The sequence below is a fragment of the Dreissena polymorpha genome, chromosome 10, assembly GCF_020536995.1.
Source record: "Dreissena polymorpha isolate Duluth1 chromosome 10, UMN_Dpol_1.0, whole genome shotgun sequence".
In the NCBI taxonomy this organism is placed as follows: Eukaryota; Metazoa; Mollusca; class Bivalvia; order Myida; family Dreissenidae; genus Dreissena; species Dreissena polymorpha.
The window spans coordinates 90063949-90089353 of NC_068364.1; the positions used below are offsets into that span (position 1 = coordinate 90063949).

Here is a 25405-nt window from a genome sequence, read left to right on the forward strand (position 1 = left end):
CATTCTGATCGATTTCTTTCTGGCACCTCAACGGTTCAAGTTCAGCATCAACAATTAAAACACAAGAATGTGTACTGTTGCAGATCATCAAGCTGAAGTTAAAGAACAAACTTATCACCATGAACCACAAATTTTTTTTTAATTGAAGAAATTAACTGCGATAGCAGAGGCATTTCAAACACAGATGGATGATAAGATTGAAGTCTTGAACATCCTCAACAATTAAATCGACATCATCACAAACCACACCAAGGAAGTCCTGCTGTCGTCAGACAAAGAAGTCCGCGGAAGAAATATGTTTAAGAACAAGCCATTGGTGACGAGCGAGATCATGGACCTATGAGACAAAAGCAGAGAGAAGTACTCCAGCTAGGACTCTAGGTCACAGTACCAGAAGATCATCAAGGAGGACGAAGATGAAAGAAACAAAAAAGGTGTGGATTTAGGAGTAATGTAACAACATTGACCAACAGTAACCACCGGCAGCAGTAAGGCAGCCTACAGTACCCTAAAGACCCTTTACGAAAACCAGTAAGCCCAAATGTAGTGTTATATTAGACGCTTACGGGAACATCCAGACCGAGAATGTCGCATTTCTGAACAGGTGGACTGAATACTGCTGCGACTTTTATAACTACCCGCATCGACCCGACCCCAGTCTCATTTAGTACAATTCTAGAACAGAAGCGGATAATGAAAGTCTGAAGATAATAATTGATGAGGCGGGTGAGGCAGTGCGCAGTCTGACAGAAAATAAATCTCCGGGTTGGACAATGTCCATTCTGAGCAGTTAAAGAATGGAGAAGAGATAATGCTTGCACTTAGCCAGAATATCTGGGAGGAGAAGTGACCCAAAGCGTAGGACAAGTCTCTAGTTATTCTGCTACCGAAACAGGCAATCTTTGGTTGTATAAGAAATAACGCACTATAACCCTAAAACGCAAAGTGCGCTCCACAAGGTCATGCTATATATCATCCCCGACCGAAGGAACCATAAGCCCGAGGTGAAGCTGGCAGAAGACAGGCTGGATTCTGAGCAGGGTGAAGCACAGTTGTACAGACCTTCAACTGCAGAGTCATCCACTGAGAAACGACTAAGAATTGCCATGGTAACCGCAGCGATGGCAGACTGAGCAAGCTGTTGAAAAGCATATTTATCAGCTTACCCACTCGCAGGCTCTTAAAGTCCCTCGTAGTCTCCTTCCTACTCTATGGCTGCGAGACCTGAACGCTTTACAGGGTCACAGGCCGAAGGATTCATGCCTGTGAGCATAAGTGTTTCTGAAGACTGCTCAGCATCTCCTACATTTATCACAAGACCAACGAGTACGTCAGAACCGCGACAGCTGCATTGGTTGGCTCTCAAGAATCCCTCTTGACGCTAGTTAAAAGACGATAGCTGGCTTGGTTTAAACACGTCACCAGGTACGACTCACTGTGAAAGAATGTGCTCCAGGAATCGCTAAATAGAGGTCATCAGAGGATCTATGATGATGATGAAATAACTATAGACTTTGAGGAACTTGTTTTCTTTTTCAGGATCGAGATATCATTATTGACGCCTTTGGTGATATTATCCAAAATGCTGAGTCTATGAAGAAGGACTCAGAAGACACAAGAACGAGGTATGCATCTCTGAGAGAGAAAAACTGAAAAAGCGATTAAAGCAAGATAGTTGGGGCTTATTAATCATTAGTTTACATTATTTGAAATTATTATTCTGGATTGTCACTGAAATTAAGAGAAAATCGGACACTTGACCGCACTGGATGTTATTTTGTCCTTTGGAAGGAAACAACATGCTTAAACCAATGAAAATAAATCTCGATGCTTAATTATAGAAATGGCCGCTATTCAACGCTTCATATAACATCAACATTAAAGTGAGCATATTGATAGCAGTGATAATTACTAAAATAATGGGGGTTCATAAACATAAGTGTGTATATTTGCAGCTACCTAACTCTCCAAACAGAGGTACACAGGAATATGGCATCCGTTAATGACATAAACAAACATGTCGTCAAAGAAAGCGAGCGGCTCAAGCTAGAAATGGAACGAGAAGAACAGATGGCCAGGGCTGCATCACTGGCTCAGAAAGAATTTGAAGAAGAAAAGAAAAGGATGGAAGAAGACTTAGAATCCTTGAAAGGACAGAGAGATCTAATGATTCAAGTTGCAGGTAGGAAGTGCAATATAATGTGCAGTACAGTAAGCATGATATGGAGTTTGAGTAAGTGATGCGTTTTACAGAGGACGAAATTTATATAATTAAAAAAATGTCCAAACATTTATTAGCCCAGACTGTTTAAAAGTGTTAACCAATCTGGCTTGTGTTATATATATTTTTATGAGAAACTTCGATTTCTATACGCCGTACATTTGTGTTAATTTGTCTACACTGTCAGAGGGTGCAGGTCGCGATATGTCAGTAGATGACACAAATTTTCTGGACTACAGCATTCGCCCAAGCGCTGCAATGGGCGGTGGCGTCGGAGTCGTGTTAGAGGTTGTCGGGAAGGCAGTAAACTTTTTCACTAGCATGTTTAAAGGAGACAAGAAGAAAGACAGGGTACGTAATATAGCATGTGTCATTTTAAATGGATACATGTTAATGTGTTTTTAATATGAATACAGAAATAGTTTAGGTGTTCAGGCTAAATACACGCGGATCCGAAGTGACACTACAGTTACAATTTTTAGGACATCAATGACGGCTAACGCTTAAACAAGATTTCGTTGTTCTTTGTAAAACGTTTAAAAGTTTGTACTGCAGTTCATAGAAATATCAACCAATGGTGCGTGCATTGTGTCTATCTACCGCATCCACTCTATTCTAACTTATGGTTCGAATATAAGACAATCAAACACATGTCAATATCTATTGCAAACTTTGTTTGGTTGAACGTGACCTTGGTAACACGTAAAACCGTGTGTGCAAATGTTAGGTTTATCATAATTGTAATATACTTATTTGGTGATTTTCTTAACGTTTATGCGTCTGCGAACGCTGATGACCTTAAAAATGAAAAATGGTGTGCCATCTAAAAAATGAGTGAAATAGTTTTTTTTCTCCAGAAAGTGTTTTGTTTATATTTTAAGTACAAAGAGCTAATGAAGGGACACCAAGCGGCAGAAGACAACGTGCACATGGCACAGCAAGAACGCCGTGTTGTCGTAGAACGTATGCATGCGCAAAGGAAAGAAGCGCATCAACGTCTGGCAAAAATGAAAGAACTCAGCATGCATCATGGTATAAGGGGCTGTTGTATGTACAAGTAACGTAATTTATGTACTTTAATTTATTTTTTAAAAGCTTTCCCGAGCTGATTTTTTTCAAGTAGTGTACGTTTCTTATTAAGTGAACTATCCATCGTTGAGAACAATACAAGTGGTAAGTAGGTCAAGAGATTGGGATTTATCGCCTAACTCGAAGGGCTGTGATGCCAGTATGCTCTCAAAATATGTTTTGAACACATGTTTCCCCGGATATATTAAAATTATGTAAACATATTGCAAATGTATTGGCTGGTAATTCATTGTGTGCATGTTTTAATGCGATTAGTATGGTAACATAAAAAGTGAGTAAACAGCTACGTAATTGTATAATCTCTTTATTTCAGCTGGTCTGGGCAATGTCGAAAGTCTCAGGGAGGCCTCGCTACATCTCGGGGACGTGGATCGTCAGTTCACTAGAATCATTCAGTTCTGGGAGAACATGGCTGCTACACTGAAGTACGTGAAAGAGGATGTAAGGTCCGGGGAAGTTTACTGGAAGAAAATTGAAGACGAGAGATACGCACAACGGTTCAAGAATTCCATCAGTAGGGCCGTAAAGGTATTTCTTGTTGTCATGTTCTCTGAAAATAACAACATGAAAACTAAACATGAAAACCTTTTATGGTCGTGTGAATGTGTTAGACAATATGTATCTAATTAATTTCTGATGCAGTGACAATCGAAAAATATGTTTCATGATGTTTAATTTAATTTAGTAAATAAGAAAACGAAACCTTTAAAACCTGTAAGTACGTTTTTATTTGTAATAAACTATTTATCTTTCTTAAATGTATCGTATTTACTGACAATTCCAATTGTTTGTTCCAAAATGTTTATTTTATTTGAACACAATGGAGGTTATCATATGATTATTACATGACAATGTGGACATATTATTGTCACAGGACTGGCAGTTCTTTGGCAAGATATGCAGTGACTACGTCCAAGAAAGTGACACTGAAATCATGCAGTTGTACAACTTCCTGTCATCGCCTATCGATCACATGTCTAATGCCGACAGAACAGCGAGGCAGAAGGCTCTGATATCTTCTATAGAGGATGACATCGACTCCGCGTTTGGGGGGAACATTAACGTTATTTCTTACCGTTGACCTATCGATTGTTTTGTAAATTGTTCGCTTATTTTTAAAAACAATTGGTAATCATGATCGTACATGAACAATTCTCATTATATGTTAGCAGTTTCGAATGTTTTTATTTCCCTGTTCAATAAGGTTTGAATGTTGTGTTGAAGTTGAACATGCTATATCACAAATTTTTATAAATGTCAGTGTTATTCACGACACGAGTGCGTTCTTCTCTGACACTGTACTAGATGATTCACAGAATTAGTAGAACTGTTTCAATATTACTATGACATGCATAATTATTATAGATCAGTCATAACGTTTTATCAGTGTTATATGACCGATTGCCTTTCCGAAAGAATAATCCATTTAATTTACGTGATTTTGCTAAATCTATTCTTTTCAACAGGTTACACAGCGAAATTCCTCCAATCGATGATGTTGGTCGTCATAAATGTTTGCATGCGTGTTGTTATCATATTTATTTTATGCATATAACATATTTTTTACTAAATAAAACATGTATCTTGTTTTGATTTCTGACATTGTTTAGGTTTCGAATGAAAGAATGAAGTGCAACACATTTAGCACAAAACAATTTTTTACTAAATAAAACACATGTATCTTGTTTTGATTTTTTCACATTGGTTAGGTTTCGAATGAAATAATGCAGTGCAACACATTTAGCACATTTAAAACAAACTCAATTACGGCGTAAGGGCTTTTGTGTCGGTAAGCCGGAACGTGTAGTGTTTAGAATGGGCATGGTTTCATCTGATGTGTTTCCAGGCCGACTACCTAATGTTCCAAAATAAAACGTTGCCGTGCCATTACTGCTGCCGAGGATCCAAAAACAAATACCTATTTCCGAGGAAAGATGGTTGTGATAACCGTATTTATTCAGTTGGTTGATGGTCGCATCTGTTAATATTTTTCTAAGATGCTTGAGATGCATGGTTCACATTAATAAAAAATGTGGAAGGAATATAGCTTTGAGAAATGTTAAACATTTATAAAACTTTGTAGGTAAAATTAATAAAAATTACGATAATATCTTAATTGAAGTAATTTTTAACACTTTTTTCTGTGATTTTGAAGAATAATGTGAAGCAAACTGTGAGCATATAATGTATTTAATATAATGTATTTATGAAATCAATTAAAATGTTTTCAAAATTCCTATTGGCACGTGAATCCGTCATGCGCGCTCTCTCCAAAAACTAATATAACTCACATCAATCTGTAGCAAAGAAAGGATGAAGCGTTGAAATCGTCTTTCCAAGAAAACAAAGAATAGAGTGAGAAATTGTCATTACCTGTGACCCCCCCAAAACTTATCATCTCGGTCCAAACACACAAAAACAGACCCTCTTCTAGTATTAATAAATGCAAACTATTCTGTCTGTGCAACATCACAAAACTAACCAGGCAACATAGAAAACTCCAACAGAGGAAGCCCAAGTCTAGGCTTAAGCAAGGCTGCAAAACAAAATTTCGTATTCAGCCCATTAACTATTTCCGGCTTAATACCTAGAAAGTGTTATGATAAATCTGCATAATATTCTCGGCAAATGAGTAGCTATTGCAAAGTTTCCACTCTGCACATAGCTACGGTTTGATGTGGGTCTCACCGTTAATACTAATTAAAATACTTATTTTTCCTCCGCGAGGGACGTTATACGGGGTTGCAGTGTATCGGTGCTCTGCAAAAGAACAAGGGACGCCTCTGGAATCGTGGCTTTTCCTGTATCCCGCTCGAAGTCAACACAAATCAAATCAAATTTTATTTTAAATCGGTGCATGTGTTACAAAGAAACATAAGCTATGAATAGCTATTAACCGACATTTACAATGATAACAATAAGTAACATGCATATTTAAAACAAACATCAGCATTAAATGATACATAATCAATATTATAGACTATTAAGACATGAGGTATTTAAAAACAAATATATTCATAAAAAGACAAAATTAGAAGAACTGGCAGACTACAAACATCACAAATATAATTGGAAGAAATAATAAATTAAACTAAAATGTGTGTTGAAGCTGCTGATCTTGACCACACCGTGCAATCGACTAACGCATCGTCTGCGGTTCATCCATCGGCTGCGGAAGTGTATACATGTCGGGTAAAAGCGGAGTGTAAGTATTTCTCTATTCTTTATATTTTACGTATTGAATTGAGCAGATTTGCGTGTGTTCTTTGAGAGCCTAAGTTAGAATGACTTTGTGAACGTTATCCTTACCTTCCTAGCTGCTTACTTTTAAAGAAATCCGTTAGAATGTGGTTTAAAATCAAACAAAATTCACCACTTTCTCTGTCAAACTCTAATTACACAGGATTTAGACCAAAGATAAATATGAACAACATTTTATTGAAATATTTAATCATTTCTTTTCGGTTATTCCAAATTACAGCATCCCACATGAAAACACAACATTTTTATCAACGTTTAAATTCGAGTGGGGTTGGAAAAACGGCTCAATACAACGGCCGTAGCTACTTATTAGATGGTCATGACATCGGCCGCGAAAATAAAATTGTTCTCAAGCCATCGGCTGAGGCAATGAAAATTGGCATGATGAGATGTGGACGTTACTCATTGACCATATTCGATAGAACTATCAGATATTTTGATCACAAAAACAGTTTTAAGATTTTCATTCGTATTTTAAAATAAAATTGGAAGGGTGAGTGGTTATCGTTTAAAATAATTCATACTTTGACATTATTGAAACAAGTCATTTACACGCAATATGTATCCACATCATGTAGAGTACACTTGACTCTCGCTTTGCCGAAGACGGATATATTGAAGTAATGGAAACTTCAAACATAAATGTTCATTCCCTTCTCAAATTTGAGATACAATGTTTTTCTTGATTGAAACGCATGAATGAATTTACAAACTTAAAGACAGGTGAAGGTTGACAGTAATGTTGGAATTTCCTACTGGAGAGCTTTCAGAATCGTTTGTCACCTGTGTCTAGTTATAACTAGTCAGAAGTGTACGTGTTATAAATCGGGTTACTGGAATATCTTTTATCGCGAAATAATTTGTATGGTTTATGAACTTCGACATTTCGAGATTCCACTGTACTTCGAATGAGATTGTCAAATGTGTTTGGCATGCGTTGTACTATATGATTTTCTTCTATCCTTTTGTTAAAATAGCGATAATTATGGCAAAACTCTAATTACGAGCTAACTTTCGATATATATCGGTTGCGGCTTTCTTTCATGATTATACTATTTTGAATTTAAGGACCATGGATAATTCATATGTTATTTGTCGCGATACGACTGAAAATAGTTGAAACTGTATAGAACTCACACATTCAAATAAATTAACAAGTTGAACGTTTAATTATCACGCAGATACGGAATCCGGATAGTGCCATCTTTAATCTTGCCCTTCTTTCAACAAGGGCGTCACACGACACACGAAGCGATACACGATATTTTGCGCGACACACGAAGCGACTCACGATATTATACGCGATACTCAAAGCGACACAATACATTTTGCGCGACACACAAAGCGACAAACAATATTTTCCGCGATACACGAAGCGACTCGCGAGAATGTACCACGAAATATCGCCCTTGTGTAGGTAGCCCAAAAGGCGACATATCGCGGTAAATATTGCGGTACATATCGCGTATCGCTTTGACTATCGCGCAAAATATCGTATGTCGCTTCGTGTATGGCGAAAAACATCGTGTTTCGCTTTGAGTTTCGCGCAAAATATCGTGTCTCGCGTTCAAAGGGCGACACACGATATGTTACGCGATACACGAAGCGACACATATTATTTTGCGCGATACTTAAGGCGACACGCGATATTTTGCTCGACACACGAAGCGACACACACTATTTTTTGCGACACGCGATATTTACCACGATGTATCGTCTTTTGGGCTATCTACACAAGGGCGATATTTTGTGGAACATTATCGCGCGTCGCTTCGTGTATTTCTCAAAATATCGTGTGGCTTTGAGTATACGGCAATTTATCGTGTTTCGATTCGTGAGTCGCGCAGAATAGTGTGTGTTACTTTGAGTACCTAGCAAAATATCGTGTCTCAAGTTCAAAGGGCGACACACGACATGTTACGCGATTCACGAAGCGACACACTATATTTTGCGCGATACTCAAAGCGACACACGATATTTTGCTCGACACACGAAGCGACACACTATATTTTATCATATTGTACCGCTTCGTGTGTCGTGTGTCGCAATTGATGAAAGAAGGGTGAGATTGTAGATGGTACTATCCGGATTCCGTACGCAGACGTGTGCTTTCAAACAATGTCATAGTCTCTCGTATGATATCTCTCGTGTGATATACTGATTTGCTATTTAAAAATACAACACATTATGTATTTCAGGTACACCAAAAACTGATAATAAACCCCTTGAAGTGCTACTATATCATCGGTACAGCTGCATTGTTCCCGGATATAATAAACCATTTAGTTGAACGCCACAATTCACAATACAGGGAATATGAACTTGACAGTGAAACTGGGGCATTTGGTTTTCGAACAAAAGCATATCCGAACATAATTCTGGATGACGGAGAAATTTTTGACACCAGCGACAACAAAGTTAGTATATATAGAGCACCCAATCTAATAAAAAAGACAAAAATGAACACTCCAATAAAAAGTGATTCGATTACACCAAACACAACATGTAACGATAAGGAAAACACACAGGTCTGTCTAGAAACGTACCTTTAAGAAATGGAAATAAAGCGCATTGATGATGAGGACGACGACAACGAGGACTTTTCTAGATTACTGAAATGTATGCCCGAAGTTTTACAAAACTTGAAAGAAAGTGGCCAATAGGAAACGTTTGAAAAGTTTTGTGATTTGGTTGTTTATAATATATTTCCATTGACTAATATAGGATATTTATTTTTTTCTTGGCATCGTTGATTGGTTTTCAAATAAGAGTACAACAGAAATGAGATATGTAAGAAGTGTGACAAGACATTTCTGGGAAGTAGGCTATCGACTGTTTAAAGGGAAGTTTTTGAGATTTATGTCAGGGCCTAGACATACCGGAACGGTTGTTTCAGGTGAAGCTGAACGAGGAGAGTATTTGCCTGAGCGCTCCGAAATATATTTTGCTGTGCCTTCAGTTCAATCTTTAGCAAAAATAAACTTGATCCTGTGTTTCCAGGAGTGATAGAAAATTCCATACAGACGTTATCTAAGTGTTTGAAATCGAAATATGTAAAAACAGCTGTCGACGGAAAGAAAATAGCTCGGGGTAAAGGAAAAATCGCAGGGGACATTGACTTTTGGGATTACGAACCAAATCATACGCTACATGAAAAATCAGAACGATACAAGATCGAGAATATAAAAATTGAAGAACTTGCCAAAGGTTTAGAATCGTTTGCTGAAAAGAACCACACATATATCCGAAGAAGACATCGACATAATAGTCAGTGCTCTAAAAGATTTAATTCTTGTTTTAAGTAACAGGATAAGAAATCTCAGGGATGTCCATTTGATCTTAGGGTGAAAGAAGTTCATAGATCTTGGCGATAAAATGGCGCAGCATTGGAGTAAATCCAAATTTGCACTTGTGATCAGTTGTTTAAAGGTGAACAAATACGACGCCAATCAGGCAATTGAATCTTCACTCAGAATAATCAAGAATTTGTGTAAGTTCTGCAGCATATTCAATGGTTATAAACATTGCTATTCAATGGAGGACACTGTTGATATTGCCAAACATGAAAAGTACCATCAGCTGAAAAGTGATATTCCCCGTGAAAACCCCAAAACTACAAAACAAAAGACTGAAACCTGGTATAAGATCACAAACAGATCATCAGTTACAGGAAGCACATGCTATACGGCATTGGGTTAAGGGAATCTAAAAGACATAAAAGCACATTATGACAGAGTGAAAACTGGAATAGATAACAGGCAGTTTACCGAAGCACAGACAAGTAATATGAATAATGGAACTTTCCTCAAAATCAATGCTATTGCAACAGTTGTAGCAAAAGTACTTCCTTCTATGTTCCCGGATCTCGACTACTTTGAAGAAGGATGTACACCTATACCGGAAGCACAGAATCCCTTATTCATGTTGTAAGTCCTGATTGTAGTTTACTTGTATCACACACTTACTGTCCGAAAATGATGTATGAAACTAAATGTAAAGTTGAAAATACATACACTACTCCTGTATACTATGAAATTCAAAAATATTATATCCCACATGTGTTATGTGAAATGGCTTGCTGTGATTGTCATGAATTGCTCTTTACGTGCTGGAGCAAGACCTGTATTCAAAGTAACGTTTGATGAGACATTGTGGACAGAAATTTGAAACGAGCTAATACAATGCAGAAGGCAGCAAGAAGCCAAAGCGATTTCCAGAAAATAAACGCAAAATTTAGGAAATGATCAATGAATTTCGAAGAAACTGTGTAACATTTATTGGAGAGTTTCCGTCCTGTCATGTTTTCACATCACCTACAGAAGTCAAATATGATGGCAGAAATGAATATGTATCAAATGAAAAGGATGCACAGGGCTTTAGAGAGGTCCACTGTGAGTCAATTTTGAAATGTCTTCGTGCTATGTCAAGAACATTAGAAGAAATTTATAAGATATGTCGCATCTCCGCACCCGAAATATTCCCAAGGGGGATACAGGTATTTGTATTTTTCCTAACATGCAATGGCGTTTACACAATGTTTTTGGACAGTGGTATTTACATATTATAGCCCCATATCTGTGAGCCGTAACACAATATAGCTTCACCATGCTATCAAAAAGTAAAATAGCTCTTTAATATACATGTGTCCAAAGGTCGTTTTATAAATATAAGTTGAAAATATTGCTTTTGGGGCTTGATAGCTTATTTTATCGTGCGCCACGTTCCATGATAATTTGGTTGTGATCAATAATCCCATATATATTTATATGCGGAAGTGGTATTTATTTTCGTGCCACGACATGTCCAGCGCTCGTAATTTCTTTAAGGCCCGCCATTTCTTAAAAAAAATTATTTCAGATTTATGTAAGTTATTGATCAACTACGTTTAACTGTTGTTGAAGTTTAGGTTGCAATATCGTCCTTAAACATGAGGCATACAATTTCAGGCAATTCATTTTAAACAAAATTTTCAAAGCCACAAGCTTCACGTAGCACTACTGATAATTCATTTATAAATAGTGCAAATATGGTAGAGCTGGTCTTGTCCACTTGACGGGTACCAATATTCCATTGAAATAATCTGATATAGAAATCTGACAATTGTTTTATAATTTCGCAGCAGAATTACTGACGGCTGTATTAAGTATTTTAACACAGGAATTGAGTGGGCTCTTGATTTGTTATTATTGTGTTGCAATTTTAGTAAATGGTGATTCAAATACAGGTACTGTATATATATATAATGTTACACGAGGGCATAGTTTCTGTTAATGTATCAATGATTTTTACAGCGGTGTTAATATAGCATTATAAGATCTAGCTTCATTTATGGATTGCTGAATAAGCGTGTGTACTACTGTGGCAACTCTTAAAGTCGATATCGTTCCAGCATGACAAAGTACTAAAGTAACGATGGTTTCGAGTGTATGAGGTTTTCATACGTACATATTTAAAGTATGGGGTCATTTATCGGTAATAAGGAGGTATTGTATTACCATGCATGATTATGCATCTTGTGTAAAAAACCATAATCAAGGTAACTTAATCATACTATACAACTCAGGAAAAAAATGTTGACTTGGTTGTTATGTCCGTTTTATTGGATATTCGTGTATCCATCCGCTTTCAGGCCGATATGGGGCATTTTGTTTCTCGTAAAATGTCACTATCTGATTAAAGGTCAAAGGTAATACAATATATGTTTCCGCTAAGAAACGTCTGCTGATTTTAACTCGCCCTTATTCAGACGTATTGTATCTTAATCCTTCCCAGCTTTTCGATTATAAGTTATGTCACAATTCAAGTCCAAAGGAAAGCATGTTCATATTCATTTCACTACTTCATAAACAATGGAAGGAGTTTAACGCAAGTTCGTTTTACATGGTTGGGCAAAGCCCAATGTCACAATCCGATGTAAAATATCAAGATGTTGGTTACTATTCATGACTTCCATTGGCCTTGACGGTTAAAAGTATCATTTGCGGATTATGAATATGAAAGTGAAGTCAAATGTCAAGGAGTTTCAGATGTTTAAACGACTGTACGAATATAAGTTTTAGTGTATTTTTATATTAATATTCCCTATGACCTGATAAGTTGTGTAATTTACAACGCTCACCAAGCGAAGGTCAATCTCACGATTTAAGGTAAAATCCAAATATTTTCGCTTCCGCTACATAGCAAATTACACATAAAGGATGCAATGCTGTGTACATCTCCTGATTGTCGTTATCCGGTTAAGTTCACTAGTCGAATCCAAAGGTCAACGCTCTTTTGTTTCTGCTCTATATTCCAAGAAAAATCTTTTTTTACACGTTCGTATTACCAATACGACTCTAAAAGTATTATTATTATTACTATTATTATTATTATTATTATTATTATTATTATTATTATTATTATTATTATTTTTATTATTATTATTATTATTAATATCATCATCATTATTATTACTATTATTATTATTATCATTATTATTATAGTAAGCTCATCTGAGCACAACCTACTAATGGTTAGCTTTTGTGATCTCCCTTTAGTCCGTCGTTTGTCGCAACTCTTGCGCCACGCGTCGTTATCGTGTGTCGTCAATGTTTACATGTTTACTATAGAGGTGACAGTTATTGTTCAATCTTCGTACAACTTGGTTAGAACATTTGTCTTTATGAAATTTTGACCGAGTTTGAATCTGGAGCACATGACGTTAAACACTTTTTCATTAGGCCAATTAAAAATGTTGTAAACACTATAGAAGTTACATTAAAAAAAATTCAAAACTTCATGAAACTTGGGCGACTTTGATGTGTTTTATTCATATTTCGACTGAGTTTGAAAATGATATCGGTCTGTTATAAAACAAGTCGCCACGTATCGGGGCAGTTTTCCCTTAATGGCTAAAGTGGAACCTTGTTTAACCCATTCATGCCTAGCGTCCTGAAAAAGGACATTGCAAACAGATGAACCCAGATGAGACGCCGCATGATGCGGCGTCTCATCTGGGTCTACGCTGTTTGTTTAAAGGAATTTCTGTAAGAATTGTTCTAAATATAGAAATAAATATACTAGACATCGCTAATTTTGGAAATAAATTGATCCAACTAAGAAGGATGGGAGAGTCCACTTGGAATAAATGGATTAAAGTCTTGAAGAGGCATTTTTGATCCAATCTTAGACAAAGTTTCTCAGAACAATTGTTCAAATTAAATCTCGCCCGAGTTCTAAAATGGTTCAGGTTCGTTAAAAACGTGTCCGCCCGGGGGATGCATTTTCTTTTACAGCTGTACTGAAATGTTGTTTAGCCTTTAGAGGTAATTTTTTTGATCCAATCATCATGAATCTTGCTCAGAACAGTATTATTATCATTATTTTAATTTTCATTTTTAGGTTTCTTCTCTGTCTACTTCTTCTTCTTCTCATTGCTATCATTATTCGTATTATTATACTACATAGGCTTCCGATACTCTCGAGAAGCAGGCGATGGTACAGACGATAGCGGCCATAGAGCTGTATCATGCACAACGCGAGGTGGCCAACTATCTGGAGCTGGCCTATCTGAACCTGGCGGATCACCCTGATGTCGTCAGAGAGGTTCTCATCATCTATTTTGTTCACAAAAGCGAAAAAACAACAACAACGTTTTCATGATTCTTTGGAAAATTGCAATATTTCTACGTATCACGGTATGTTTTATCCGTTTACGTCTTATTCTGATTAAATCGTCCACATGTTTATAATTTTTGACTGACAGGTTCGGATGACGGCACATGCGGCGCGGTCACAGCACCTGCTGACGTCGGGCTTGATGAAAAAGTTCACAGTGACTGCTGGTCACATAATCAAGACCATGATTCCGATGATTTTGGACGCCGTAGATTTACAGGCATGTTACACAAATGGTTTGCATGTTTGATGAAATCATATAATTGGTTGCTTTTGTAGTTTTCTTTTGTAGTTTATGTTTATCGTAAAGTAAGTGTTTAATTTAAATCGTATAAATTTACATTAAGAAATAAAACTATTTATTACTAGCACGATTCAACCAATTTCCTTGCGTAACTGCGCAATATAGTATACAATATAATGGATGCATATTTCAGAACTCATTATTTGCCCACATCAAGTCACATATAAATAACTATCTCACTTCTTGAGTTCGCCACAAGCCACCAACTCACTCTGGTTAATACGCTTCACCCAAAAAGAACCGCCCAGAACAGCAAAACGGACAAGTACACATTCTGATCGATTTCTTTCTGGCACCTCAACGGTTCAAGTTCAGCATCAACAATTAAAACACAAGAATGTGTACTGTTGCAGATCATCAAGCTGAAGTTAAAGAACAAACTTATCACCATGAACCACACATTTTTTTTTAATTGAAGAAATTAATTGCGATAGCAGAGGCATTTCAAACACAGATGGATGATAAGATTGAAGTCTTGAACATCCTCAACAATTAAATCGACATCATCACAAACCACACCAAGGAAGTCCTGCTGTCGTCAGACAAAGAAGTCCGCGGAAGAAATATGTTTAAGAACAAGCCATTGGTGACGAGCGAGATCATGGACCTATGAGACAAAAGCAGAGAGAAGTACTCCAGCTAGGACTCTAGGTCACAGTACCAGAAGATCATCAAGGAGGACGAAGATGAAAGAAACAAAAAAGGTGTGGATTTAGGAGTAATGTAACAACATTGACCAACAGTAACCACCGGCAGCAGTAAGGCAGCCTACAGTACCCTAAAGACCCTTTACGAAAACCAGTAAGCCCAAATGTAGTGTTATATTAGACGCTTACGGGAACATACAGACCGAGAATGTCGCATTTCTGAACAGGTGGACTGAATACTGCTGCGACTTTTATAACTACCCGCATCGACCCGACCCCAGTCTCATTTAGTACAATTCTAGAACAGAAGCGGATAATGAAAGTCTGAAGATAATAATTGATGAGGCGGGTGAGGCAGTGCGCAGTCTGACAGAAAATAAATCTCCGGGTTGGACAATGTCCATTCTGAGCTGTTTAAGAAAGGAGAAGAGATAAAGCTTGCACTTTGCCAGAATATCTGGGAGGAGAAGTGACCCAAAGCGTAGGACAAGTCTCTAGTTATTCTGCTACCGAAACAGGCAATCTTTGGTTGTATAAGAAATAACGCACTATAACCCTAAAACGCATAGTGCGCTCCACAAGGTCATGCTATATATCATCCCCGACCGAAGGAACCATAAGCCCGAGGTGAAGCTGGCAGAAGACAGGCTGGATTCTGAGCAGGGTGAAGCACAGTTGTACAGACCTTCAACTGCAGAGTCATCCACCGAGAAACGACTAAGAATTGCCATGGTAACCGCAGCGATGGCAGACTGAGCAAGCTGTTGAAAAGCATATTTATCAGCTTACCCACTCGCAGGCTCTTAAAGTCCCTCGTAGTCTCCATCCTACTCTATGGCTGCGAGACCTGAACGCTTTACAGGGTAACAGGCCGAAGGATTCATGCCTGTGAGCATAAGTGTTTCTGAAGACTGCTCAGCATCTCCTACATTTATCACAAGACCAACGAGTACGTCAGAACCGCGACAGCTGCATTGGTTGGCTCTCAAGAATCCCTCTTGACGCTAGTTAAAAGACGATAGCTGGCTTGGTTTAAACACGTCACCCGGTACGACTCACTGTGAAAGACTGTGCTTCAGGGATCGCTAGATAGAGGTCATCAGAGGATCTATGATGATGATGAAATAACTATAGACTTTGAGGAACTTGTTTTCTTTTTCAGGATCGAGATATCATTATTGACGCCTTTGGTTATATTATCCAAAATGCTGAGTCTATGAAGAAGGAATCAGAAGACACAAGAACGAGGTATGCATCTCTGAGAGAGAAAAACTGAAAAAGCGATTAAAGCAAGATAGTTGGGGCTTATTAATCATTAGTTTAAATTATTTGAAATTATTATTCTGGATTGTCACTGAAATTAAGAGAAAATCGGACACTTGACCGCACTGGATGTTATTTTGTCCTTTGGAAGGAAACAACATGCTTAAACCAATGAAAATAAATTTCGATGCTTAATTATAGAAATGGCCGCTATTCAACGCTTCATATAACATCAACATTAAAGTGAGCATATTGATAGCAGTGATAATTACTAAAATAATGGGGGTTCATAAACATAAGTGTGTATATTTGCAGCTACCTAACTCTCCAAACAGAGGTACAAAGGAATATGGCATCCGTTAATGACATAAACAAACATGTCGTCAAAGAAAGCGAGCGGCTCCAGCTAGAAATGGAACGAGAAGAACAGATGGCCAGGGCTGCATCACTGGCTCAGAAAGAAGAAAAGAAAAGGATGGAAGAAGACTTAGAATCCTTGAAAGGACAGAGAGATCTAATGGTTCAAGTTGCAGGTAGGAAGTGCAATATAATGTGCAGTACAGTAAGCATGATATGGAGTTTGAGTAAGTGATGCGTTTTACAGAGGACGAAATTTATAAAATAAAAAAAATGTCCAAACATTTATTAGCCCAGACTGTTTAAAAGTGTTAACCAATCTGGCTTGTGTTATATATATTTTTATGAGAAACTTCGATTTCTATACGCCGTACATTTGTGTTAATTTGTCTACACTGTCAGAGGGTGCAGGTCGCGATATGTCAGTAGATGACACAAATTTTCTGGACTACAGCATTCGCCCAAGCGCTGCAATGGGCGGTGGCGTCGGAGTCGTGTTAGAGGTTGTCGGGAAGGCAGTAAACTTTTTCACTAGCATGTTTAAAGGAGACAAGAAGAAAGACAGGGTACCTAATATAGCATGTGTCATTTTAAATGGATTCATGTTAATGTTTTTTTAATATGAATACAGAAATAGTTTAGGTGTTCAGGCTAAATACACGCGGATCCGAAGTGACACTACAGTTACAAGTTTTAAGACATCAATGACGGCTAACGCTTAAACAAGATTTCGTTGTTCTTTGTAAAACGTTTAAAAGTTTGTACTGCAGTTCATAGAAATATCAACCGATGGTGCGTGCATTGTGTCTATCTACCGCATCCACTCTATTCTAACTTATGGTTCGAATATAAGACAATCAAACACATGTCAATATCTATTGCAAACTTTGTTTGGTTGAACGTGACCTTGGTAACACGTAAAACCGTGTGTGCAAATGTTAGGTTTATCATAATTGTAATATACTTATTTGGTGATTTTCTTAACGTTTATGCGTCTGCGAACGCTGATGACCTTAAAAATGAAAAATGGTGTGCCATCTAAAAAATGAGTGAAATTGTTTTTTTTCTCCAGAAAGTGTTTTGTTTATATTTTTAGTACAAAGAGCTAATGAAGGGACACCAAGCGGCAGAAGACAACGTGCACATGGCACAGCAAGAACGCCGTGTTGTCGTAGAACGTATGCATGCGCAAAGGAAAGAAGCGCATCAACGTCTGGCAAAAATGAAAGAACTCAGCATGCATCATGGTATAAGGGGCTGTTGTATTTACAAGTAACGTAATTTATGTACTTTAATTTATTTTTTGAAAGCTTTCCCGAGCTGATTTTTTTCAAGTAGTGTACGTTTCTTATTAAGTGAACTATCCATCGTTGAGAACAATACAAATGGTAAGTAGGTCAAGAGATTGGGATTTATCGCCTAACTCGAAGGGCTGTGATGCCAGTATGCTCTCAAAATATGTTTTGAACAAATGTTTCCCCGGATATATTAAAATTATGTAAACATATTGCAAATGTATTGGCTGGTAATTAATTGTGTGCATGTTTTAATGCGATTAGTATGGTAACATAAAAAGTGAGTAAACAGCTACGTAATTGTATAATCTCTTTATTTCAGCTGGTCTGGGCAATGTCGAAAGTCTCAGGGAGGCCTCGCTACATCTCGGGGACGTGGATCGTCAGTTCACTAGAATCATTCAGTTCTGGGAGAACATGGCTGCTACACTGAAGTATGTGAAAGAGGATGTAAGGTCCGGGGAAGTTTACTGGAAGAAAATTGAAGACGAGAGATACGCACAACGGTTCAAGAATTCCATCAGTAGGGCCGTAAAGGTATTTCTTGTTGTCATGTTCTCTGAAAATAACAACATGAAAACTAAACATGAAAACCTTTTATGGTCGTGTGAATGTGTTAGTCAATATGTATCTAATTAATTTCTGATGCAGTGACAATCGAAAAATATGTTTCATGATGTTTAATTTAATTTAGTAAATAAGAAAACGAAACCTTTAAAACCTGTAAGTACGTTTTTATTTGTACCAAACTATTTATCTTTCTTAAATGTATCGTATTTACTGACAATTCCAAGTGTTTGTTCCAAAATGTTTATTTTATTTGAACACAATGGAGGTTATCATATGATTATTACATGACAATGTGGACATATTATTGTCACAGGACTGGCAGTTCTTTGGCAAGATATGCAGTGACTACGTCCAAGAAAGTGACACTGAAATCATGCAGTTGTACAACTTCCTGTCATCGCCTATCGATCACATGTCTAATGCCGACAGAACAGCGAGGCAGAAGGCTCTGATATCCTCTATAGAGGATGACATCGACTCCGCGTTTGGGGGGGAACATTAACGTTATTTCTTACCGTTGACCTATCGATTGTTTTGTAAATTGTTCGCTTATTTTTAAAAACAATTGGTAATCATGATCGTACATGAACAATTCTCATTATATGTTAGTAGTTTCGAATGTTTTTATTTCGTTGTTCAATAAGGTTTGAATGTTGTGTTGAAGTTGAACATGCTATATCACACATTTTTATAAATGTCAGTGTTATTCACGACACGAGTGCGTTCTTCTCTGACACTGTACTAGATGATTCACAGAATTAGTAGAACTGTTTCAATATTACTATGACATGCATAATTATTATAGATCAGTCATAACGTTTTATCAGTGTTATATGACCGATTGCCTTTCCGAAAGAATAATCCATTTAATTTACGTGATTTTGCTAAATCTATTCTTTTCAACAGGTTACACAGCGAAATTCCTCCAATCGACGATGTTGGTCGTCATAAATATTTGCATGCGTGTTGTTATCATATTTATTTAATGCATATAACATATTTTTTACTAAATAAAACACGTATCCTGTTTTGATTTCTGACATTGTTTAGGTTTCGAATGAAAGAATGAAGTGCAACACATTTAGCACAAAACAATTTTTTACTAAATAAAACACATGTATCTTGTTTTGATTTTTTCACATTGGTTAGGTTTCGAATGAAATAATGCAGTGCAACACATTTAGCACATTTAAAACAAACTCAATAACGGCGTAAGGGCTTTTGTGTCGGTAAGCCGGAACGTGTAGTGTTTAGAATGGGCGGGGTTTCATCTGATGTGTTTCCAGGCCGACTACCTAATGTGCCAAAATAAAACGTTGCCGTGCCATTACTGCTGCCGAGGATCCAAAAACAAATACCTATTTCCGAGGAAAGATGTTTGTGATAACCGTATTTATTCAGTTGGTTGATGGTCGCATCTGTTAATATTTTTCTAAGATGCTTGAGATGCATGGTTCACATTAATAAAAAATGTGGAAGGAATATAGCTTTGAGAAATGTTAAACATTTATAAAACTATGTAGGTAAAATTAATAAAAATTACGATAATATCTTAATTGAAGTAATTTTTAACACTTTTTTCTGTGATTTTGAAGAATAGTGTGAAGCAAACTGTGAGCATATAATGTATTTAATATAATGTATTTATGAAATCAATTAAAATGTTTTCAAAATTCCTATTGGCACGTGAATCCGTCATGCGCGCTCTCTCTAAAAACTAATATAACTCACATCAATCTGTAGCAAAGAAAGGATGAAGCGTTGAAATCGTCTTCCCAAGAAAACAAAGAATAGAGTGAGAAATTGTCATTACCTGTGACCCCCCCAAAACTTATCATCTCGGTCCAAACACACAAAAACAGACCCTCTTCTAGTATTAATAAATGCTCCATCAAAACTATTCTGTCTGTGCAACATCACAAAACCAACCAGGCAACATAGAAAACTCCAACAGAGGAAGCCCAAGTCTAGGCTAAAGCAAGGCTGCAAAACAAAATTTCGTATTCAGCCCATTGACTCTTTCCGGCTTAATACCTAGAAAGTGTTATGATAAATCTGCAAAATATTCTCGGCAAATGAGTAGCTATTGCAAAGTTTCCACTCTGCACATAGCTACGGTTTGATGTGGGTCTCACCGTTAATACTAATTAACATACTAATTTTTTCTCCGCGAGGGACGTTATACGGGGTTGCAGTGTATCGGTGCTCTGCAAAAGAACAAGGGACGCCTCTGGAATCGTGGCTTTTCCTGTATCCCGCTCGAAGTCAACACAAATCAAATCAAATTTTATTTTAAATCGGTGCATGTGTTACAAAGAAACATAAGCTATGAATAGCTATTAACCGACATTTACAATGATAACAATAAATAACATGCATATTTAAAACAAACATCAGTATTAAATGATACATAATCAACATTATAGACTATTAAGACATGAGGTATTTAAAAACAAATATATTCATAAAAAGACAAAATTAGAAGAACTGGCAGACTACAAACATCACAAATATAATTGGAAGAAATAATAAATTAAACTAAAATGTGTGTTGAAGCTGCTGATCTTGACCACACCGTGCAATCGACTAACGCATCGTCTGCGGTTCATCCATCGGCTGCGGAAGTGTATACATGTCGGGTAAAAGCGGAGTGTAAGTATTTCTCTATTCTTTATATTTTACGTATTGAATTGAGCGGATTTGCGTGTGTTCTTTGAGAGCCTAAGTTAGAATGACTTTGTGAACGTAATCCTTACCTTCCTAGCTGCTTACTTTTAAAGAAATCCGTTAGAATGTGGTTTAAAATCAAACAAAATTCACCACTCTCTCTGTCAAACTCTAATTACACAGGATTTAGACCAAAGATAAATATGAACAACATTTTATTGAAATATTTAATCATTTCTTTTCGGTTATTCCAAATTACAGCATCCCACATGAAAACACAACATTTTTATCAACGTTAAAATTCGAGTGGGGTTGGAAAAACGGCTCAATACAACGGCCGTAGCTACTTATTAGATGGTCATGACATCGGCCGCGAAAATAAAATTGTGCTCAAGCCATCGGCTGAGGCAATGAAAATTGGCATGATGAGATGTGGACGTTACTCATTGACCATATTCGATAGAACTATCAGATATTTTGATCACAAAAACAGTTTTAAGATTTTCATTCGTATTTTAAAATAAAATGGGAAGGGTGAGTGGTTATCGTTTAAAATAATTCATACTTTGACATTATTGAAACAAGTCATTCACACGCAATATGTATCCACATCATGTAGAGTACACTTGACTCTCGCTTTGCCGAAGACGGATATATTGAAGTAATGGAAACTTCAAACATAAATGTGCATTCCCTTCTCAAATTTGAGATACAATGTTTTTCTTGATTGAAACGCATGAATGAATTTACAAACTTAAAGACAGCTACGTGAAGGTTGACAGTAATGTTGGAATTTCCTACTGGAGAGCTTTCAGAATCGTTTGTCACCTGTGTCTAGTTATAACTAGTCAGAAGTGTACGTGTTATAAATCGGGTTACTCGAATATCTTTTATCGCGAAATAATTTGTATGGTTTATGAACTTCGACATTTCGAGATTCCACTGTACTTCGAATGAGATTGTCAAATGTGTTTGGCATGCGTTGTACTATATGATTTTCTTCTATCCTTTTGTTAAAATAGCGATAATTATAGCAAAACTCTTATTACGAGCTAACTTTCGATATATATCGGTTGCGGCTTTCTTTCAAGATTATACTATTTTGAATTTAAGGACCATGGATAATTCATATGTGATTTGTCGCGATACGACTGAAAATAGTTGAAACTGTATAGAACTCACACATTCAAATAAATTAACAAGTTGAACGTTTAATTATCACGCAGATACGGAATCCGGATAGTGCCATCTTTAATCTTGCCCTTCTTTCAACAAGGGCGTCACACGACACACGAAGCGATACACGATATTTTGCGCGACACACGAAGCGACTCACGATATTATACGCGATACTCAAAGCGACACAATACATTTTGCGCGACACACAAAGCGACAAACAATATTTTACGCGATACCCGAAGCGACTCGCGAAAATGTACCACGAAATATCGCCCTTGTGTAGGTAGCCCAAAAGGCGACATATCGCGGTAAATATTGCGGTACATATCGCGTATCGCTTTGAGTATCGCGCAAAATATCGTGTGTCGCTTCGTGTATGGCGCAAAACATCGTGTTTCGCTTTGAGTTTCGCGCAAAATATCGTGTCTCGCGTTCAAAGGGCGACACACGATATGTTACGCGATACACGAAGCGACACATATTATTTTGAGCGATACTTAAGGCGACACACGATATTTTGCTCGACACACGAAGCGACACACACTATTTTTTTGCGACACGCGATATTTACCACGATGTATCGTCTTTTGGGCTATCTACACAAGGGCGATATTTTGTGGTACATTATCGCGCGTCGCTTCGTGTATTTCTCAAAATATCGTGTGGCTTTGAGTATACGGCAATTTATCGTGTTTCGATTCGTGAGTCGCGCAGAATAGTGTGTGTTACTTTGAGTACCTAGCAAAATATCGTGTCTCAAGTTCAAAGGGCGACACACGACATGTTACGCGATTCACGAAGCGACACACTATATTTTGCGCGATACTCAAAGCGACACACGATATTTTGCTCGACACACGAAGCGACACACTATATTTTATCATATTGTATCGCTTCGTGTGTCGTGTGTCGCAATTGATGAAAGAAGGGTGAGATTGTAGATGGTACTATCCGGATTCCGTACGCAGACGTGTGCTTTCAAACAATGTCATAGTCTCTCGTATGATATCTCTCGTGTGATATTCTGATTTGCTATTTAAAAATACAACACATTATTTACTTCAGGTACACCAAAAACTGATAATAAACCCCTTGAAGTGCTACTATATCATCGGTACAGCTGCATTGTTCCCGGATATAATAAACCATTTAGTTGAACGCCACAATTCACAATACAGGGAATATGAACTTGACAGTGAAACTGGGGCATTTGGTTTTCGAACAAAAGCATATCCGAACATAATTCTGGATGACGGAGAAATTTTTGTCACCAGCGACAACAAAGTTAGTATATATAGAGCACCCAATCTAATAAAAAAGACAAAAATGAACACTCCAATAAAAAGTGATTCGATTACACCAAACACAACATGTAACGATAAGGAAAACACACAGGTCTGTCTAGAAACGTACCTTCAAGAAATGGAAATGAAGCGCATTGATGATGAGGACGACGACAACGAGGACTTTTCTAGATTACTGAAATGTATGCCCGAAGTTTTACAAAACTTGAAAGAAAGTGGCCAATTGGAAACGTTTGAACAGTTTTGTGATTTGGTTGTTTATAATATATTTCCATTGACTAATATAGGATATTTATTTTTTTCTTGGCATCGTTGATTGGTATTCAAATAAGAGTACAACAGAAATGAGATATGTAAGAAGTGTGACAAGACATTTCTGGGAAGTAGGCTATCGACTGTTTAAAGGGAAGTTTTTGAGATTTATGTCAGGGCCTAGAAATACCGGAACGGTTGTTTCAGGTGAAGCTGAACGAGGAGAGTATTTGCCTGAGCGCTCCGAAATATATTTTGCTGTGCCTTCAGTTCAATCTTTAGCAAAAAATAAACTTAATCCTGTGTTTCCAGGAGTGATAGAAAATTCCATACAGACGTTATCTAAGTGTTTGAAATCGAAATATGTAAAAATAGCTGTCGACGGAAAGAAAATAGCTCGGGGTAAAGGAAAAATCGCAGGGGACATTGACTTTTGGGGTTACGAACCAAGTCATACGCTACATGAAAAATCAGAACGATACAAGATCGAGAATATAAAAATTGAAGAACTTGCCAAAGGTTTAGAATCGTTTGCTGAAAAGAACCACACATATATCCGAAGAAGACATCGACATAATAGTCAGTGCTCTAAAAGATTTAATTCTTGTTTTAAGTTACAGGATAAGAAATCCCAGGGATGTTGTCGTCCATTTGGACTTAGGGTGAAAGAAGTTCATAGATCTTGGCGATAAAATGGCGCAGCATTGGAGTAAATCCAAATTTGCACTTGTGATCAGTTGTTTAAAGGTGAACAAATACGACGCCAATCAGGCAATTGAATCTTCACTCAGAATAATCAAGAATTTGTGTAAGTTCTGCAGCATATTCAATGGTTATGAACATTGCTATTCAATGGAGGACACTGTTGATATTGCCAAACATGAAAAGTACCATCAGCTGAAAAGTGATATTCCCCGTGAAAACCCCAAAACTACAAAACAAAAGACTGAAACCTGGTATAAGATCACAAACAGATCATCAGTTACAAGAAGCACCTGCTATACGGCATTGGGTTAAGGGAAGCTAAAAGACATAAAAGCACATTATGACAGAGTGAAAACTGGAATAGATAACAGGCAGTTCACCGAAGCACAGATAAGTAATATGAATAATGGAACTTTCCACAAAATCAATGCTATTGCAACAGTTGTAGCAAAAGTACTTCCTTCTATGTTCCCGGATCTCGACTACTTTGAAGAAGGATGTACACCTATACCGGAAGCACCACAGAATCCCTTATTCATGTTGTAAGTCCTGATTGTAGTTTACTTGTATCACACACTTACTGTCCGAAAATGATGTATGAAACTAAATGTAAAGTTGAAAATACATACACTACT

The 25405-nt window shown here is 37.2% G+C and overlaps 2 protein-coding genes across 4 annotated transcripts in view; both read left to right on the forward strand.

Annotated features, from left to right (window-relative positions):
• Window positions 1-25405, forward strand: part of LOC127849325 (uncharacterized) — a 60546-nt gene that overhangs the window by 26805 nt on the left and 8336 nt on the right. The window lies entirely within an intron of this gene.
• Window positions 1982-19621, forward strand: LOC127848220 (uncharacterized). 3 transcript variants are annotated; one of them, XM_052380547.1, is made up of 5 exons: window positions 1982-2182; window positions 17201-17364; window positions 17895-18045; window positions 18416-18630; window positions 18977-19621. In XM_052380547.1, exons 1-5 carry the CDS (start codon window positions 1990-1992, stop codon window positions 19163-19165), a joined length of 912 nt encoding a protein of 303 aa, XP_052236507.1. In that variant the 5' UTR covers window positions 1982-1989; the 3' UTR covers window positions 19166-19621. The 3 variants fall into 3 exon arrangements, with proteins under 3 accessions (XP_052236507.1, XP_052236506.1, XP_052236508.1); XM_052380546.1 differs by lacking the exon at window positions 17201-17364 and adding an exon at window positions 2409-2572 and having other exon boundaries at window positions 1983-2182; XM_052380548.1 differs by lacking the exon at window positions 1982-2182 and adding an exon at window positions 16907-16974.

What these genes read in the sequence shown, in the direction of transcription:
- LOC127848220 (XM_052380547.1), top strand. Translation starts at nt 1,990, where the DNA reads ATGGCATCCGTTAATGACATAAACAAACATGTCGTCAAAGAAAGCGAG. An exon ending in TCTAATGATTCAAGTTGCAG is followed by an intron (nt 2,183 to 17,200) that starts GTAGGAAGTGCA and finishes CTACACTGTCAG; the next exon opens with AGGGTGCAGGTCGCGATATG. An exon ending in CCATCAGTAGGGCCGTAAAG is followed by an intron (nt 18,631 to 18,976) that starts GTATTTCTTGTT and finishes TTATTGTCACAG; the next exon opens with GACTGGCAGTTCTTTGGCAA.